This window comes from Colossoma macropomum, unplaced genomic scaffold, assembly GCF_904425465.1.
Source record: "Colossoma macropomum unplaced genomic scaffold, Colossoma_macropomum, whole genome shotgun sequence".
Taxonomy (NCBI): Eukaryota; Metazoa; Chordata; class Actinopteri; order Characiformes; family Serrasalmidae; genus Colossoma; species Colossoma macropomum.
In genome coordinates, this window is record NW_023494795.1 from 36,733,572 (window position 1) to 36,753,176 (window position 19,605).

Consider the following 19,605-nt stretch of genomic DNA (forward strand, 5'->3'; position numbering starts at 1 on the left):
CTTCACTCATTCACACACTCCCCCCACATTCCTCCTCTTACTCACTCTTTCCCTTCTTTATTCTCTCTCTTCTGCTCACTCGAGTCCTCCCTCGCTCCCTCCCTTGTTCACATACTCACTCCCTCCCTCCTTTACTCAGCCAACTCTCTTTGTGTTTATGTCTTATTCGCTCCTTCCCTCACTCTCTCCATCACTCACATCCTCCTTCACTCACCCTGCAGGTCGGTGATGATTTCGGAGCTGTGGCTGCGCTCCCTCTTCTCGGTCTCCAGGGCGTCCTGTAGGCTGAGCTTTTCCTGTTCCAGCCCCAGCTTGCTGCTCTCCAGCTGGGTTAGCCGCTCTTGCAGCTCCCTCAGAGAGAGCTCCTGCTGCTGGGCCTGCTTCACAGCCTCACCCTGAGCTTTCTTCAGACGCTCAGATTCCTTCACTTCCACCTGCAGCTTAGCACTCACCTCCTCCAACTGCACAGAGAGAAGGAGTGAAGGAAAGAGAAGAGAGAGATGGTGAGGAAGAGCAATAAGTTCAGTTAATGTTTTATCAGCTGCTTTTTAAGTCCCCATGTGTGTCTTACATCATGTATTAAACATTGCACTGTTTGTACTGAAGGTGGAACTCAATGTGAGTTCAAATAAAGCATTATGCATGCTGAATTAGCTTTACCAGGTAAAATGCCAGGCTTTGTTATTACATTAATGTCAGCTTGATACAAACAGGACTGCTACCACTGAAGGTGCTGTAGGTTCAACAATTCACAAATCCATTTCAATCTCATCAGTAATCACTTAAAATATATTACCTCTTCAAGTAAAATGAATTCAGCTGAAATAAAGCTTAATAGAGTGCATTTATTCCTGAGGCTCTGAAATGTTGCAGCAGGCACTGACCTGTCTCTCTAGGTGGATGTTCTTCTCAGTGGAGATCTGAGAGTTGTAGCTCTTCTTCTTCAGCTCAGCTAGCTGCTCTTTCAGACTGCTCACTGCACAACACAGCAGTCACAACATTAATAGGTTTTGGATGTATGAAAATATAAGCGGGGAATGTGGAGTGCACCGGATTGGCATGGTAACTTTAATGGCTGTTAGCTGATCATTCAAAACAAGCATGTGATTTACTGGTCATATAAAGCAATAAAGAAGTCAAAGAGTTGAGTCAAAGTTCAAAACTTGTCTGGTGTGCAGTGTGTCCCAGTTGTATACTTAACGCTAACTCTAAAATTTAGTTTACAGATGCTAGTTGAGTATACTCAAATAATCCAACATAGATATCACTTTTCATTAGTATAACAGTGAATTAATATTCTGCACAATCTTACAATATTAAGATAAGAACAGTGTAGGGCTGCACAGTAAATCATATTTTTATTGTTTTCTGAGCTAAACACATCATTAAGAGCTGCAACAACAGAATGGATCATATTACCTCACAAGTTCAGCACCAGAGTGATGTAATTAGATTGGAAGAACATTAGCACTTAAATGAGTGCTCTTCCACATGAAGAGTAACTTAGCCATTCTGCTAAATGGCCAATTACAAAACACAAGTGCAAACTCAAAACTACTCCATCCTGAACTACAAGCATGTAAAAATGCATCAACCGTTATGATTATTCTCACAGCTAGTACTGTGTGCTAAGTGTGTGAAGCAGTGCTGGCTACTGTCACAACAAACCTGCATCATCATAAGGAGTTTTTAAAGGATAATACATATTTGTTAATTTATATGTGCTTATATCAGATATGAAGATATACATAAGAAAAGGCTGTTCAGGTAGTGCTGACTGTTTCTCAGCATTTCAGTGCACAAAAAATATTTTTGCAGTACTGATGTAAGTAGCAGTTAGTATTTCATTTCTTTTTATTTTGCACAATGCTGAGTGGCGCTATCATAATGTTAAAAGAGATAGAGGTTAGTCAGCCAAAAAAAAACCTGTTCTTCTAGCACAACCAGTCAGAGGCCTACAATTTTACTCATAACTCATCACTTGTAATATCAGCACTGTGAAATCCAGCAGCAACCATATCGTGCAGCCCTATATACAGTATACATCTTACAGATTAGTCTGTATTTAGTATGTCAAAAAAACATACACAATCAGTAAATGTTCTCACCTTCATTCTCTAAGCCTCGCTTTCGCTCTGTCTCCAGATCAGCCTTTCTCAGGCTCTCTGTGTTCTGGTGCTGCAGCAGAGCTTTCTCTCTCTCCAGCTTCCTCAAAGAGTCCTCCGCCCTGTGCCTCGCACTCATCTACTCGGAGAGAGAGAGAGAGAGCACAGTGTTGTTCAGTGGGAATTCATACATTGTAAGTGTCTTACTACACTTTTGGCAACAGAGATTTAATTACATTCTCAACAAACTACACACTGTCAAATCTTAAAAAAAGATTGGAACGGCCAGTGGAAACAGTGCTGTAGCCAAATGGCTCTGTTGAAAGGAAAATGGGCTTTCAATTTCCAAACTGAGATCAGTGTTGAATCCAACATCAGGGGATAAAAACCTCTGAAAGCTGCTTAATAAGATTTATGCAGTACCATACAGAAAATATTAAGCATAAACCAGCCCAACCCTCTTTCACTGACTTTGGCATTAAAGGGAAATTTAAGTTTAAAGTTAACACGTCCTCTACAGAGAACAAACTCAAATACGGCATTTTTCTGCACTTATTAGTCCACAATGTCTTTTTTTTTAAACATACAGTATAAACACAGGCAACACTTTCTGGTGTATTTTTCCCAATATGTTAATTTCAGCAAATATACAATAACTGTGCATTAAAACGTGCAAAAGTGTGTTCTCTGTAGATGTAGAAGAAGTGTCAACTTATTTTCACAAAATCAACAAAACGTCACTTTGCCAGGGGTGCTCAAACATTTGCATACAACAGTATGAACATCTGCTACATCATGTTCATAACATTCACATCATCACTGTCATCACAAAGTCTATTATCTCCAAAATGGGAACTTGGCAGGGGCCATTTTTATTGGTCCATTCCAAAAAAAAAGAAAAAAAAAGAAAAAGAGATTTGGTATGGCAATATTTGGCAACATTCTCTAGAATGACTTAGAACTTCCTTGTAGCAAGCTATTGTGAGCATACAAACATTCCTCAGTTCAAAGCAGACATTCCTCACTCACCTGACATTTCCTGGTTGTAAGAAACACTAAGAACCAGAATATCGAGGGGGTTTCCACTGTTGTCGCACCACCTAGCCAGTATGATGCTACTTAATAACTATAACTGAGTGGAGCACTGTGCCAACAATGGGCTGAATGTTTCACCAGCTTATCTGTTCTCTGAATTATGAATGAATATAAGTTCTATTCAAACATGTCCTTGCTGGCACTACAATGCCAAAGCAAATTCCTGGCATGCTTCTTCTATTAGTCAATGAAGTGCTTCTGAATCTAACAGTAAACACCAGTACAGAGTTGTAGCTTTGTTAAACATTTGTACAAATGTTAAAATAACACCATGAGAGTGAAAAAACTCACAGCCGATATCACAGGTTCAGTATTTCTCGTTACAAAATAGCTCAAAATAGAGCTAGCATGAGCCATTATTCCAAGAAGACCCTGAGTACATATTTTAAAGGGCCCATATCTTGAAAAATTACACTTTCTCCACTTCAATGACAACAGCAAAAATATCTTGATTAATTCTTAATAATAAAGACAGGTCAGGAAATGGCCATGTAAAAAGGATCTGTGGAGTCTCTTACCTCCTCTTCGAGCTCCTTGGACAGTTTGTCTAGTCGATCATTTGCAGTTCTGGTGAGATAGAAACGGTAAAAATGAGTCATTTTAACAGTTTGTTGTGAATATGTCAGAAAATAACTGGGGGAATTATGCACACAATGCATTCTCAATGAAATAGTTCTGCACAAACTGAATGTGACTGTGTATGTGCAGCTGTACCTGCATTTGCTTTCCAGTTCATCCTTGGCTTGCATCTCATGTTTGAACTTTTCTTCCAACTTACCCAGCTTCTTCTGCAGATCATTAGACTAAAGAAAGAGTACAGAAAATATATATGCATTCACTGTAAGTTTACGTAGCTCAACTACATTATACTACATACTTCTGAAAATGCAGAGGAATGTTTTGGTAGTTTTGGGTATAGTTTGGTGGGTTTTAGGTCTGGATTGGTAGTTGCTTGTATTGTTTGGTAGGTTTTAATCTTGTTTAGTAGTTGATGGTATACTTTGGTAGTTGTTGGTGTGGTTTAGTAGTTTTTGGTATGGTTTTTTAGTTTTTGGTGAGGTTTGGAAGTTCTTGATATGGTTTGGTTTTTGGCATGATTTGGAAGTTTTTTGTAGGGTTCAATAGTTGTTGGTGTGGTTTAGTTAATTTTGTTTGGTTTGTTAATTTTGGCTATAGGTTTAATAACTCGCATGTTAACAGTAACAAAACAGCTGAAGTTTAACCTTGAACTACGTAGACTTAATGTAAAGTAGACTAAAGGCCACAGCTACTTTAGCTATGCATTGTTTTTTGTTTTAAGAACTGATATAATCACAATGTAAAAATCTTTTAAGCTGCATTCATGTTTCATGACGGAAGCCATTCCATGGAAGACTACAGCACGGCTTTATCAGTTTAACAAGAATGACAATGGGTGGGAAATAAAGGAAGACATACCTTGTGCTGCTACAGAATGTTCTAAAGCCAGACAGCATATCAGGGCTGATTCAGGACATGCCATGACAATACATTTTAAAAGAAAACAAGTTAAAAGAAAACAGATCCTGAGACAGATATTACAACCCCAATGAAAATAGTACAAAAACAAATATTGAATCTGATAAATTTTAGTTTTTTTTTTAAACATATATGCCCATTTTGAATTTGATGCCAGCAACATGTTTCAAAAAAGCTGAGACGGGGCAACAAAAGACTGGTAAAGTTATGTAATACTTTCAAAAAAACACCTGGTGGTTAATTGGAAACAAGTCAGTTACATGATTAGGTATAAAAAGATCATCCCAGAGAGGTTGAGTCTTTCAGAAGTAAAGATGAGGAGGTGTTCACCACTTTGTGAAAGACTGTGCGGCCAAATAGTGCAACAATTCAAGAATAACGTTTCCCATCATAAAATAGCAAAGAACTTGAGGATTTCATCATCTACGGCACATAATATCATTAAAAGATTTAGAGAATCTGGAGAAATCTCTGTAAGCAAGGGACAAGGCCAACAACCAATAATGGCTGGTCGTGATCTTCGGGAACTCTGGCAGTTCTGCATTATAAACTGACACAATTCTGTAGTGGAAAACACTGCATGGGCTCAGGAACATTTCTGAAAACCACTGTCTGTGAACAAAGTTCATCGCTGCATCCACAAATGCAAGTTAAAAATCATGCAAAGAATAAAACATATATAAACAGGATCCAGGAATGCTGCTACCTTCTCTGGGCCTGAGCTCATTTAAGATGAACTGAGGCAATGTGAAAAAGTGTCCTGCGGTTTGACGAATCAAAATTTGATATTTTTTTTTGAAATCATGGACACTGTGTCCTCTGGGCTAAAGACCATTCAGCTTGTTATCAGCGCATAGTTCAAAAGCCAGCATTCGTGATGGTATAGGGGTGCATTAGTGCACATGGCATGGGTGACATGCACATCTGTGAAGTCACCATTGATGCTGAACGATATATACATGTTTTGGAGCAACATATTCTGCCATTCAGACAACGACTTTTTCAAGGAAAGCCTTGTTTATTTCAGGAAGATGATGCCAAACCACATTCTGCTCATATTACAACAATGGTTCTGTAATATAAGAGTCTAGGTGCTAAACTGGCTTGCCTGCAGTCCAGACCTGTCACCCACTTAAAACATTTTGTGTATTGTGAAAAGAAAAATGTGACAAAGGAGACCCCAAACTGTTGAACAGCTGAAATCCTATATCAAGCAAGAACAGGAAAAGTTTCACATTCAATACTACAGCAATTGTTCTCCTCAGTTCCCAAACGCTTACAGAGTGTTGTTAAAAGAGGAGGTGATGCAACACAGTGGTAAACATGCCCCCGTCCCAACTTTTTTGGAACACGTTGCATTCATATATTTAAAAAAAAATAAATAAAATTTATCAGTTTCAACATTTGATATGTTGTCTTTGTACCATTTTCAATTAAATATAGGGTTTACATGACATGCACATAATTGCTTTCTTTCTTTTTTTTATATACCGCACAGCGTCCCTACTTTTTTGGAAACAGGGCTGTACTTCTGTGGATCTTAAAGCCATCGACGGCCTGTTTTGAATGTTTAAATCACCCAAAATCAATTTGATTGAGTTTTACAATCTGTGGCCGATTGTAAAACTACCGCTTACTATACTATGAGAAAGTATCGTGTCAGGATAAACTGGTATTTTACACTAACATTATTGATTATCAGCATATTTCTGTGGAATTGCCAACTGTACCTGGCAGAGAACAGCATCCACTCTCCTGTGATCAACTGTTAGCTCCTCTGAGCTACAGTTCCTCTCGCTACTGCTGCTACTGCTAAGAATAACTAAGTCGTTTTGCCTTGTGGTCCATGTACATACTGAATAATATGACTTTGGATGAAATAAGCTATTTTAAGGGTAAAAAAACAGTTGTTTATTTCATTGGTTTTCAAAAGAGCACCCACACTAAGTCCTATAAAAAATCTCTTGAAGGCTTGCTGCTGGATCGCTTAGCTAGATGAACCCATGCTGGTTACACACACGGCATTTTTGGAAATTCCACTGCAGAGAGATTTTCATTAAAGCTATCTTTGCAATGCTGCTCAAAACAGCGTTCATTTGGTGTCTCCCACACAGAGTGATCTATGAGTAGAAGCTTTATTACAGAGTGTTCTCTGATAACCAGTCTAGGGTCTATGTAAAGGCACGAGTAAGGCCTGTTCTCTGTCATACAGAAAATAGAATACACCAAATACATCCGAAAACCAAACGGTTAATCTAATATCACAGTGTTTGTAAACTGCCTGTAGATGAGTTAGGCTATTTAGAAGCTGCCAGACAATTACATGACAACACATTTACAGTCTGGCACACAATATTCAGCTCTTTCAGCCTCAAGCCAGAAAAAGAGGATATGCTTATCTTCTTGGCCAAAATAACAGGCCTGGACCTTATAGAAAACAATCACAATTTAAATCAGTCACAATACTAGTCAGAAAAATCACAATTAGATATTTTGCCCACAGCAGAGAGAGACTCACATTACCAAGTTTTGGGACACTATGCCTTTTTTCTGAGAAATGTTATTCACTGTTACTTTCCAAGAACTTCATAGGTTTTGCCTAAATAATGATTTGACAGTTTTCATTTTGTTAAAAGTTACTGAACCTCTTTCGGCCCAAAGGTGGTTTAAAGGTTTGAGTACTGATGAACACACACACACCATCTAAGCCACTTTTCTTCTGGGTTGCGGGGGATGCTGGAGCCTATCCCAGCGATCATTGGAAACACCCTGGACAGGTGGCCAGTCCATTGCAGGGCAGATACACAGACACATACAATCACACACACATTCACACCTAGGGGTAATTTAGCATCTCCAATTCGCCTGACTACATGTCTTTGGACTGCAGAAGGAAACCCACACAGACAGGGAAAACATTAGTACTGGAAATGTGCTAGTGTGTTTCACACGTTCGTCACACAAATGTGAACTTCAGGTTAAAAAAAAGTCTCATAAAAATTGGCCAATTTGGCTGTAGAGAAATGGTAGTGTAAGTGTTTGCATTTATAATGGCAAAAAAGCAATGCTGTTGCCACTGCCACCAGGAAACATAATGTGAGCTAGGTAAGCAAGAAATACTGTGAGACATGAGCATTGAGAATGCTGAGAAGGTCATCTGTAATTTAAACTGTAAGTTATTAAAACCTCAAATGAGCATCCACTCATCAGCAATACACAATTAGCCAGTCATAAATGTGCACAATTAGAAAGCTTTTGGTAGGCGTTGTTATTACTTAGCCACTAATTTAACAATACATCAGCTAGCAAGATGAGAGGGGCCCAAAAAAGTCATGCTTTGAGCCCAATAAAGGCTAGAGCCGGCCCAGACTGCCATATAAATAACTTCCACATAACATATCTTTTCTTGTTCATTTTTTGTGCAGCTACTAAAGTACAAGCCTACAGTTTCCAAGTTTTTGCTGATTAGCTGTCTGCTTTGTTAGCTATCGATTCTTAGTGTTTCCCAACTAAATACAGACACAGCTCAAGCTCAAATAAACAAACATTTCTAAACGCTGCCCTCTAAAGTTGTTACAGGACCAGTCAGAAGGTAGAACTTCTGCTGTTTCTGTAAGATCCATGAAGTGTTTCAATAAATGTGTTTCCTGCTTTATTTTATTTCCGCCCAACTCAACCTGTTCGACCGAGAGATATAAATACATAATTGTGAAAGCTTACAACTATGGAACATAATAATAATATGTAATAAGTATCACAGACATGGTTAATATGCATGTTAAAATAAGTTTTTGAAAACTGACGAAGAAAATATGCTCGATTTGTACCACAAACATTTTGAACCACTGTTGTCTTTAAAATTTTGACGTGCGGTGTGCATGCATATACACTCAGACATGTGCTCACTTCAGAGTTATCTAAGCGACGCTCCTTTTCCGAGCAACCATCAACACTGATTTCCGATTCGTCTTCTGCAGAGCTCTCTCTGTAGCTCATCAACCTGAAAAATTCAGACAGAGAAAGAAAGAAAGAGTGAGACAGGGAGGAAAGAGAGAAGAAGTGGGGCAGGAAAGGACAAGAGTTAAGGGAATGAATGCAGTACACAGCCATGGCTACTGTAACCACTTCCTTTAACACAAACAGTTCCTTTCCTGACTCCCAACTCTATCACTTTACTTTATACAGAAGCTCAGTGTAACTCTGTGGGCCCCTGCTAAGAGAGAGAACAAAACCACCTGGACAGAATTACACAGTGCCACAGTGTGTAGAATATGCTAACTCCAAAAGTTCCAGAACTTTCTTTCTGGTCAGTTTCTTTATGCTTCCACATTTCTTTCTTAGTCTATACCTTAAAACATTTAATTTCAAGAAGCAATATCTTTTACAGCCTGTAATTATTATTCTTATGATTAGAGCCATTCCATGGTATCACCAGATGACTGGGGTAATTTGAAATGTTTTCATGTCTAGAAATCACATTTTTTTATGTCGTGTATTGTTTCAATAACATATTGTGGTGGATTTAGTGATTCAGGGGCTCTAGGCAAAAGACAGGAATGGGTGCACACTTGATGCACATTTTTAAATTAGACAAGGTTCATCTTAAACATGTTGATATATCTAATATTTCTTATTTTGAGATTGTTGTAACAATGTTCCAAGATTATTCAACTCTTTTTTGGACATTTCCTACTAAAGCCATTTTATTAAGTGGTATTATTCCACTATAATTGCAGATAATATAGCTGGTTTTAAGAAATAATAAGTTATCTGCTTATAAAGTGATATAATTTTCTAAGCAGTAATAAGTTAAGTACTCATTGTGTTAGTAATTAGTAGCTTGTAATGAATTACTTTTTTTGAGTAACTACCTTAACAGCGGAGCTATCAATACTAACATTAACACTACTGTGTATGGTCGGCTGAACCTGTGCAGCACTCTGTTCTGACTGAAAAACTAAGCTTTGGAAGTGTAGCGACAAACACTTTGATTTCCTTTTTTGCTTTCCTGGTCTTTATGTTTTTCTGTTGCGCTTAGATCATTTTATTTATTGTTCCCTCTTAACAAGAAAGTCACACAAAAAAATAGATTTTGCCACCTCAGTAAGCATATTTACTTTTGTGTGCCAAATAACACTGAGAAGTACAACCTTGTCATACTGGAGTCGTGACATGGTGCCGTATGTCTCGTTTAACTGGCTGCAATGCTGCCTGTTAACAAGGTTAGGCAAGCTTTACTGTTTTTCAAAGGTAAATTATACAATTTCTCTATGAATACTGCAACACATTTCATAAGAAACTGTTTTCTCTGTGTAAATGTTTTGACATTTTTCCCAGGTGTTATGACGAAATGTTTTGTTAAAAATAGTGACCAATAACACATAAATGGGAAATATTCTGACATGATTTTGTGCATCAAAACTATACACTTCAGACACAGCGCAATTTTTTTTCATTGTATTGTCTACATGCAAAAAAAATGGGCAGAATATCTGAATATGAAAACCATATCAATCGCTTCTCATGAAACAGACAAATGAAAACACTGTGCAGGCTACTTTCCATTTTGTAAAATAAATTTATAATAAATTTAACTTATAACTGGAATGTTCATCACCTAGTCTGAGTCTTGTTTGAGCTGCTTTTTGGAGATTCAAATCCTTTCCACTCACTGCAAAAGTTGCAAAAATTGACCAGGTGGTGAATTAAATAATGTAATTGTATTTTCACCCAAAAAATTCACGTTTGGTGTGCAAGATATCATCAGTTATAAACATGCTCACATTAATTTATTATCCATAAGAGTTTTACTGAATTCTGTTGAATTCTGTTGAAAAGTTATAAAAACAAACAGACCCAAAAGGACTACTTGATTAATTATTAACAAAATCAGTAGGTTACTTGATATAACCAATATAAGTGATAGACCTAATTACAGTGTTGGCCTTTGCAATACTGACATCGCGGAACGATTAAAAAATGCAAATAATCCCTCTGACCAATCAATATGCTTCACTGTGCACTGTGAGCATCTTGACCAATCACAGGTCCAGGTGTTTGTTTCTGTGGGTGTTCTCATGAGTTACATTCACCCAAGTATTCACCAATCAAACACAATTTCATCTTTAACTATATCACTGTATCACATTACTGATACACCAATGCAGTGTTAATATATGGCAAAGCATATGGAAGCCACAACACGCAGCAAGATAACTGCAATACTAGAAATGTGTCCAAATCAAGCAGCCCTAACACACAAACACACAGACTTACTGGTCCTCCCTGAAGTAGGTAAAGCCCACAAAAGGTAGTTGGTTGCCTACGAAGGCGCGGGGGGGAGGGAAAGTCTCCACGTCTCCTTTCTCATCCTCAATGTCATCAAAATGACTCGTGTCAATATCACTGTTCAACTCCGGCACCACTGGAGCCATGGCTGAGAGAGAGAGAGAGAGAGAGAGAGAGAGAGAGAGAGAGAGAGATAATAATATAAAACTGCAGAGACCTCCCTTTTTCATGTGTCTGTGTATATGTGAGTATGTATGTATCATTCTCTGAAAGGCTCAGTGTGTAACGCACAAAGCAGACACTGTAGATGCAGGGAGGAGTGGCGTCCAGCACTTGCCAAGCTGGCCACTTCTCTCTCTCTCTCTACCTACTGCACCCAGCCTGGCTCACACATACACACACAAGCATGTTTTTATACAACGTCAGGACATGAAGTCATGCATATGTCCCATACGTAAAAAAAAAAATCTAAGGGCCTGTTCACATTTGGCAGGTTTGGTTCAGTTGAAACGAATCCTGGTGCAATTGCTCTATTGTTGTGAGTTTGAAAACAGGCCAAAGATGTCAAAACACAGAATAAACTGCCATCTCTTCTCTCCATCTTCTTTACATTTATTTAGTTAGTCAGAATTTTTGATCTTGTTTTACTCTGAGAGATGTATTTCTGACACAGCTCTGAATTAGTAATTATACAAAGGATAGTTTCAGTTTTGAAACATGGTACATTAGTAGCATTATAAAACACACTATATAGGCCACACACCACTTATGAATTAATCTGGCAAGTTTTGGGCGTTTCATAAAAGCAGTTAGACACTTGAGGCACTGTGATTTCACAGTGCTTTCACAGTAATTTTACCCTGCTTCGCATCATAGGAAAGCCACTGTAATGTACGAATAGCTTATTTCTCTAGAATGTCACAAGAAATAGACAAATCAAGGCATACATGAAACCCACCGTCTCTTGTTAGGCCAGAGATGGTGCAGAAAGTTCACTGGATAGTATCCCAGTTACTGTGACAAAATACACATCATAAAATCTGTCCTATCAGTTTGTACGTATGAATTTTGTTGATATTTTGGTTCAGTGTCAAATATGTCACTATAAATGCTAAGTGAACCAAAAATAAAATATTGCATCCAATGTGAACCAACCTACAAATGTAGACACTCCCTAAACCTAATCCTAAACCTAATCTCAACCTCAGTAGCCATTAAGAAATGGCTTCACCTTTTCAGTTTTAAACAATGAAACTTTACTAAACCACTTTATTAGTCCTGACATTGTAGTTAACTCTGTTTTGACACCTGGTCAGGACATTTTGTCCTGAAAATGTATGAAAACAAACACAGAGTAAAACCACTCACACTACCTCTCAGCCTCTCTCTCTCTTCTCTCCCTCTCTCTCCCATTTCTCTCACACACACACACACAGCCACAGCATTTTACACCTAAAAAGCACTCCACAGTTCAACCCACTCTCTTTACATAGTCACACAGTTGCTTCTGTCAACAATCCCACAGACACAGAGTTTCAGCACATTTACACCTTTAAGCCCAGCACACACTAACCCAACTAACACCAACATGAAGTCTGCAGGTGTCTTTAGCATTTCAGAATAAAAAGCCTGATAAATCAAATAATAACATTTAATGGGAAGAGGGGGTTATATGGTTATATGATCCTCACTTATCAGGTATTGCATGATGATACCCCTGAATACATTTCCAAGCCTGGGCGGTGGTGTGGCACGTTGGGCCTGCTAACTAAGCTACCGTTGGCTTAGCTAAAACACTACAGCCCCAAACAGACAGAGTTGCCCTCTCAGATATTAGTCTTAATCATCTAAACAGTAATCCAAACACCACAGACTAGGTTTAATTTTTCCTTTCTGTCTCTTCAGTGACAGTTGCTTGACTTCACTCGACTGTTATAATGCTAGCTCAGCTAATGCTAATCAGTGTCCCTCTTCAAGGTAGCTGCAGTGTTTGACATAAATCAATTGTTTGATAGATGGTTTGTTTATTGAATGATGGCTTGAAATTAATGTACTGTGTTTGCTTATTTGGTGACCAAGTAAGTGAGTTTATGTACTGCAACAGTGCAGTGTATCATTTCATGGCAGTACAATCTAGCATTAGTTAAAGCGAAGACAGAAAGCATTACAGAGAGCACAGAGTTCTACTGTAAATCACAGTGTAATGTTACCGTGCTTAGACATACAACTGCATGTTTTTGGTTACTGTAGGCTTGGTCCAGTTTCTGTAGCTCACATCTAAGCCGGGCTTTCTCGATTGCACCCTTATCCTGAAAAGCAAAGCTCCATTCCTGACTGGCAGCAATGTAGGACCTGTGCTCTTTAATAAGAACCCATTCTGGCTCAGACTGCATGGCTGAGAGTGACTAAAAACAGCTCACACAGCAGGAAATCAAAAACAGATTGAGAAATGAACAGTAGTAGAGACCGCTCTCTGAGATAAAGAGTGAGAGAGAGAGAGAGAGAGAGAGAGAGAGAGAGAGAGAGAGAGAGGGAGGAAGAGAGAGGGAGGAAGAGAGACAGAGAGACAGAGAGGGGAGAGAGAGGAGAGAGAGAGGGGAGAAAGCAAAAGAGAGCAAAAGAGAAAGAGAGAGAGAGAGAGAGAGAGAGAGAGAGAGAGATAAAGTGACAGTGAGAGAGAGAGGAGAGTGATATAAAGTGACAGAAAAAGAGAGACAGAGAGTGAGAGATAGACAGTGAGACAGAAAGAGACAGAAAGAGTGAGAATCAATGATAAAGAGAGGAGAGAGGAGATAGACAGAGAGACAGGAACAGAGATAGAGAGAAAGAGACAGAGGTAAAGACAGAGAGAAACAGACAGAGTGTGATAGAGAGAGGAGAGTGATTTAAAGCCCCGGAGAAAATGAGAAACAGACAGGGAAAGAGAGACAGACAGTGAGAAATACAGAAAGAAAGAGAGGCAGAGAGAAAGACAGAGCGAGAGAGAGAGAGAGAGAGAGAGAGAGAGAGAGAGAGAGAGAGAGAGAGAGAGAGAGGCTGCTGGTGGTTTTGAATCAGTCCTCTCATTAGTAGCTCTGCGTTGGGCTGGGTTCCACCCGTATCCAAAAATGAACACGACAGTGTAGATAAATAACTCAGAGCAACACTACACAAAACAACACAACACACTGGAAAAAAAACGATAATGTTCAAACACAGCACAGATGGGAGGCAGAAATACAGAACAGAAGGGCTATAAAACAAAATAAAACAAAGCTAACAAAACTAATAATGTGCTTTGAATACAGTTACCAACAGGAGCTTTTACTGAAGCAAACTGTGCTGAAAAAGTGACGCACTGAATTTACTTCATTCAACTGTGTATATCATTTCCACATAAGAGAAGGCGAAATGGTAAAAAATACAATAATCACTATACTTAAAGACACTTTCACAATACATATAATGCATTTTGATATTTATATTAACAAATTCTAACACTAATACGACCATTTGTATTTAAAGTTTCACATACTGAGTTAAACTAAATTAAACAGGATTATATATGCTCTCTTTAAACGTGCAGTCGGCCACTGTTTTTAAGTTTGACGATATCCACAAATCTTCAGAAAAACATATTGTGATTCGATGTAACATAATTACCATGATAATGATAAACACTGTCATACTGCTACCCCTATTTCTACATGTTCATGTGGAAATGATTTGGATCACACATCTGAACCAAAAAAATCAATGCATTACTTTTATCAGTGTGTGTATGTGTGTGTGGGCAAAGTTCAGAGACCAATCTTCATTTATAATTCAAAACAGCTACTCATTTTTCAGCATCAGGAAAAAAGTTGAAAGCTTATTTAACAGAAAATGACACAGAAGCCCCAGCAGATAAATATAATGGTCAGCATTTAATGTGTCTTTCCTTTATCTTTATTACAGCTTCCAATCTGTTCAGGAGTCTTAGTTTCAGCTTTTTCAAAGAAATCTGCAGTGATATTTTTCCACATTTCCAAAGTTCAGTCTTAGAAGTTGGTTGCATTTTCTTCTTCTCACAATCCAAGTAATCCCAAACACATTCAATGATGTTCGAGTCTGGACTCTGGGCAGTCCATTGTTCTGAGAACACCAGCAGCTTCTTTGTTTGATTTGCAAATTGTCTTCTTATTCATCTATTCCTTTTTCTTAGTAACAGCTTCTTGACAGCCACACATCCTTTCAGACTCATAGTGTTGAGTGTCTTCTTACAGTGGAAGGATGGAGAGAAACACCTGTGTATGTTTTTTTTAGATCTGAAGCAGCTTGATTTTCTCCTCTCTCTCAAAGATGAAAGCTGTAAGTACTGTTTAACTGATGGTAACAGTTGTGGGCTACAAGGTACTGCACAATGTCTTATCTTCTCTATTTTTAATTTTTTTTTTTACTTATTCCTTTTTTACTTATTCCTTTTACTTTTCCTTTGACTTTCCCTTTCGTTATGCAAGTGGACTATCTTATATCTAATCTCCTCAGAAATATTTCCTGAAAAACTTGTACTTAAGGGCTGTGTTGAGTGCAAATGAAATAAATAAAAGGTGGTCTCTGACGCACCGTATGCTATGATAAGAAAAATATTAGAATTTTATGACGCAAAATGGTCATTTCTTACTCACACTCCTGTAGTTGGTGTACTGCATTTAGAGTGTGAAAGTGCGTATCCAACAGAATCATGCAGCAATCAAACTGTTTACTTTATCACTCCATCTTTATGCGGTACACGGCAGCGCTGAGGGCTGCTGGGTTGCAGTGCAAATAAGCCCAAACAAACTGAGTGCTTACTGTCTCGTATGGTGTCGAAGTTCCACTGGTCGTTTTTGAAGAAGGGATGAGATTTGATTTCCTCCACTCCTGTCCGGCCCAGCCTCACCTCCCTGAACATACCAGAACACTGATCAACACACGCAGAGACAAAACCAAACACTCTCAACACAACCGCTGCACGCACATGCACATGCACATGCACAGCCTCCTCGTAAACTAATCCATTCAGCGGAGGATGTATGTGTGTGACTGCTCTGTCCAACTGTGTGTGGGTGAAGCGAGTGAGAGAGGAGCAGTGCGGTGCAGAGGAGCAGCCACAGAACTCAAGAACCCCCAGAATCACACACGCACACACACACACTCACAGCACCCCTCCCTTCTTCACTCTCTCATGCTTGAGGGGTGCAGCAGACTCTGAGCTGCCACGTGTGGGACATTCCAGCTAAAGCCCAAAAGTAAAGAGAGAAGTATGTGTGTGTTTGTGTGCGTTCTGCTCACAAATATCAGAGAGGCTGAACACACTGCTCTTTATATTCGTCTTGTGCTGGTAAATATGTGTGTGTGTCATATGTGTGAATGATGTGGTGAGTGCTTGAGGGAACACTGTACTTGAGACACTGAATTTAAGTGCATTGGGTGGAATGAATGAAAGTGAGTGAGTTCCAAGGAGTAAGTGAGTGGGTTGGTGAGCAAAGCAGAGTGAGAGGAGTGGATGAGCTTTTGGAGTGAGTGTGTAAAAAGAGTGAGGAACTAAACAAGAGTGAGTGAGCTTGTGGAGTGAGTGAGTGAGGAATGAGTTAATGAGTAAGAGAAAGGAGTGAGGAATTAAATAATCATGAGTGAGCTAGTGGAGTGAGTGAGTGAAAATACTGAGTAATTGAATGGTGGTGATTGAGCGCAAGGAATGAGCAAGTAAAACGAGTGACAAATTGAATGAAAGTGAGTGTCCTAGAGGAGTGATTGAAGAGTTGAATTAGTGAGTGAGCTAGAAGTAAATGAAAAGAGTGAAGAATTGAACAAGATTGTGTGACCTAGAGGATTGAATGAAAAGAGTGAGGAACTGAACAAGACAGAGTGAGGTAGAGGAATGAGTGAAAAAAGTGAGGAAGGAACTAGACTGAGTGAGGTAGAGGAGTGAGTGAAAAGAGAGTAATTGAACATGAGTGAGTGAGCTAGTGGAGTGAATGAAAAGAGTGAGGAATTGAATGAGTGAGTGAGTTAGAGGAGCGAGTGAAAAGAGTAAGGAATTGAACAAGAGTGAGTGAACTACAGGAGTGTGTGAAAAGGGTGTGGAGTTGAACAAGAGTGAGTGAGCTAGAGGAGTGAGTGAAAAGAGTGAGGAATTGAACAAGATTGAGTGAGCTAGAGGAGTGAATAAAAAGAGTGAGGAATTTAATGAGTGAATGAGCTGGAGGATGGAGTATATTTAAAGAGTGAGGAATTGAATGAGAGTAGGCTAGAGGGGTGAGTGAAAAGAGTGAGGAATTGAACAAGAGTGAGTGAGCTAGAGGAGTGAATAAAAAGAGTGAGGAATTTAATGAGTGAATGAGCTGGAGGATGGAGTATATTTAAAGAGTGAGGAATTGAATGAGAGTAGGCTAGGGGGTGAGTGAAAAGAGTGAGGAATTGAACAAGAGTGAGTGAGCTAGAAGAGTGAGTGACAAGAGTTTGGAAATGAATGAGATTAAATGAGTGCGTGGACTGAGTAAGTGAAAAGAGGAAGAAGTTGAAAGATTGAATGATCTTGAGTAACTGAGTGAGTGAGTGAGTGAGTAAGTGAGTGAGTGAGTGAGTGAATGAGTGAGTGAATAAGTGAGTGAGTGAGTGAGTGAATGAATAAGTGAGTGAGTGAATAAGTGAGTGAGTTTGTTCAGTTCAGATTTTTTCATCAGATCTGATCTGGTCTTGACTTTGCACATTAATGTCAGTGAGTGAGCCATATCTGTTGTTAATGTGAACAGACCACTGCTCAGGAAAAAAAAACACAAAAAACTGGCATTCACACATTTATCATAAAGTGTGATGGTGTGTGATGAAAAAAATAACATTATGTTCGCATTGCCACATATCAAATACATATCCAATCTATGACCACATATGAAGGTGGCTCAAATCATATTTCCAAAAAATCACACATTTGTGTTCACCCATCTCTGACAATGTGAAACATCTGTGTCATCTGTGAATGATTTCTTGTTTATCTGTGTCACAGTTAGACAAAATATTTGAACACTGTGAACATTGCCTTAGTGAGTGAATGAAGAGGTGGGTGGTCATGAGTTTATGAGTGTAAAGGAGAAGCAATTTGCAGGGATTACACTCAGCAGGTGGCACATGTTAGACTATATAGGAAGGAACAGAAGGAAATATCAAATAAAACTAGATGATGGCATAATGGACTAACATCCAGTCAGTTACTTGTTACTATGCAGTTTATGCAGTTATTATACAGTGGTTGTTGTTATTTACAGGTTCTTTATAATTGATCTTTATGATACATTCAGTTGTTCAGTGTTGTAGAAGTACTGAAGATACCCATGACACATTCAAAAATCCAATATCTATAAGAAAGTCATTTTGTGATATAACTCATCATTATAATGACAGCACATCATCTTACTGACAACACGTATGTGCATTTGTGGGAAAACGGGAAAAACGAAGTGTCCATAACAGAAGATATGTTCATTTCTCTCTGTGACGCTCTCTCACCTGTCAGTCAGGAAGGCACAGATCAGGTCTTTAGCTTCTTTGGACATTTCCACCTCATCAGGGAAGGCGAGGCTGTTTTTGTGGTCCATGATCTTTCCATAAGTGCCCACCAGTGACTCGGCATAGAATGGCGTGTCACCTTTAGGAAGGTAAAATCAAACACATAGTAATTACTTATGAAATTTACAAAGTACTTTTAAACTAGAACAGCTCACGTCTGACTTATGTTACTAAAATGATATCAGAAGCAACCAGTGCCAACACAGAAGACTGAAAAACGAATAAAATATCAAATAACCCACATACAAGTGCAACAGAAAATAAATACTAGGGAAACAACAAATAAATAAAGGCAGCTAAAGAGAAGAGAAGAGAAGAGAAGAGAAGAGAAGAGATGAGAAGAGATGAGAAGAGAATAGAAGAGAATAGAAGAGAAGAGAAGAGAAGAGATACTCACCAACCAGTAGTTCATAGATGACGACACCCACAGACCACCAATCACACTCACGTCCATAGTAACCTGTCCCACCCTGTGACATCAGCACCTCTGGCGAAATGTAGTCAGGAGTCCCTACAGCTGTGTCACATCGGACCATCCCAGACTGCACAACCACACATACAACTAACAATTAAACACATATACATACAACTGTACACAAACAGAGTCCATTACAGACACATGAGCCATATACCTGAGTGCATGGTAAATATTAGGTAAATCAGCAGCAACTAAGGTACCTAATTCAGTGTGCATTTAATCTGCTCTCCACAAGATGGCAGAAATGCAAACTAATTTTTTTACACACTACCTCTCAAAAGTTTGGAATCACTGTTCAAAAATTTGAATTTAATATTCTTAATATAAAACCACAGAAAAATGTATTAAATGATTCTAATATACTGAAGCCCCGTGCAACTTTCAAATAATACTTGGAAGCTGAAAAGAATGAGGAGTGGACTGAGAAAGATGCTTAGCATCAAGAACAAAGCTAGAATAAAATGAATATCCAGAATGCCTTGTATTTCATAAGTAAATATTTTATAAGCAAAAAGCTAACCTGACAAATTAAGTAGGTTAACATAACAAAAATGACATAAACTAACAATTATAGTG

General features: G+C 38.6%; 1 protein-coding gene across 1 annotated transcript in view; it reads right to left on the minus strand.

Annotated features, from left to right (window-relative positions):
• rock2b (rho-associated, coiled-coil containing protein kinase 2b) overlaps nucleotides 1–19,605 on the minus strand; it is a 61,796-nt gene that overhangs the window by 26,329 nt on the left and 15,862 nt on the right. The window contains 10 exon segments of the mRNA XM_036582338.1: nucleotides 215–461; nucleotides 885–976; nucleotides 2,109–2,244; nucleotides 3,719–3,767; nucleotides 3,915–4,003; nucleotides 8,604–8,697; nucleotides 10,974–11,133; nucleotides 15,798–15,889; nucleotides 18,492–18,630; nucleotides 18,949–19,093. Of these exon segments, the coding sequence (XP_036438231.1) occupies nucleotides 215–461; nucleotides 885–976; nucleotides 2,109–2,244; nucleotides 3,719–3,767; nucleotides 3,915–4,003; nucleotides 8,604–8,697; nucleotides 10,974–11,133; nucleotides 15,798–15,889; nucleotides 18,492–18,630; nucleotides 18,949–19,093 (1,243 nt within the window).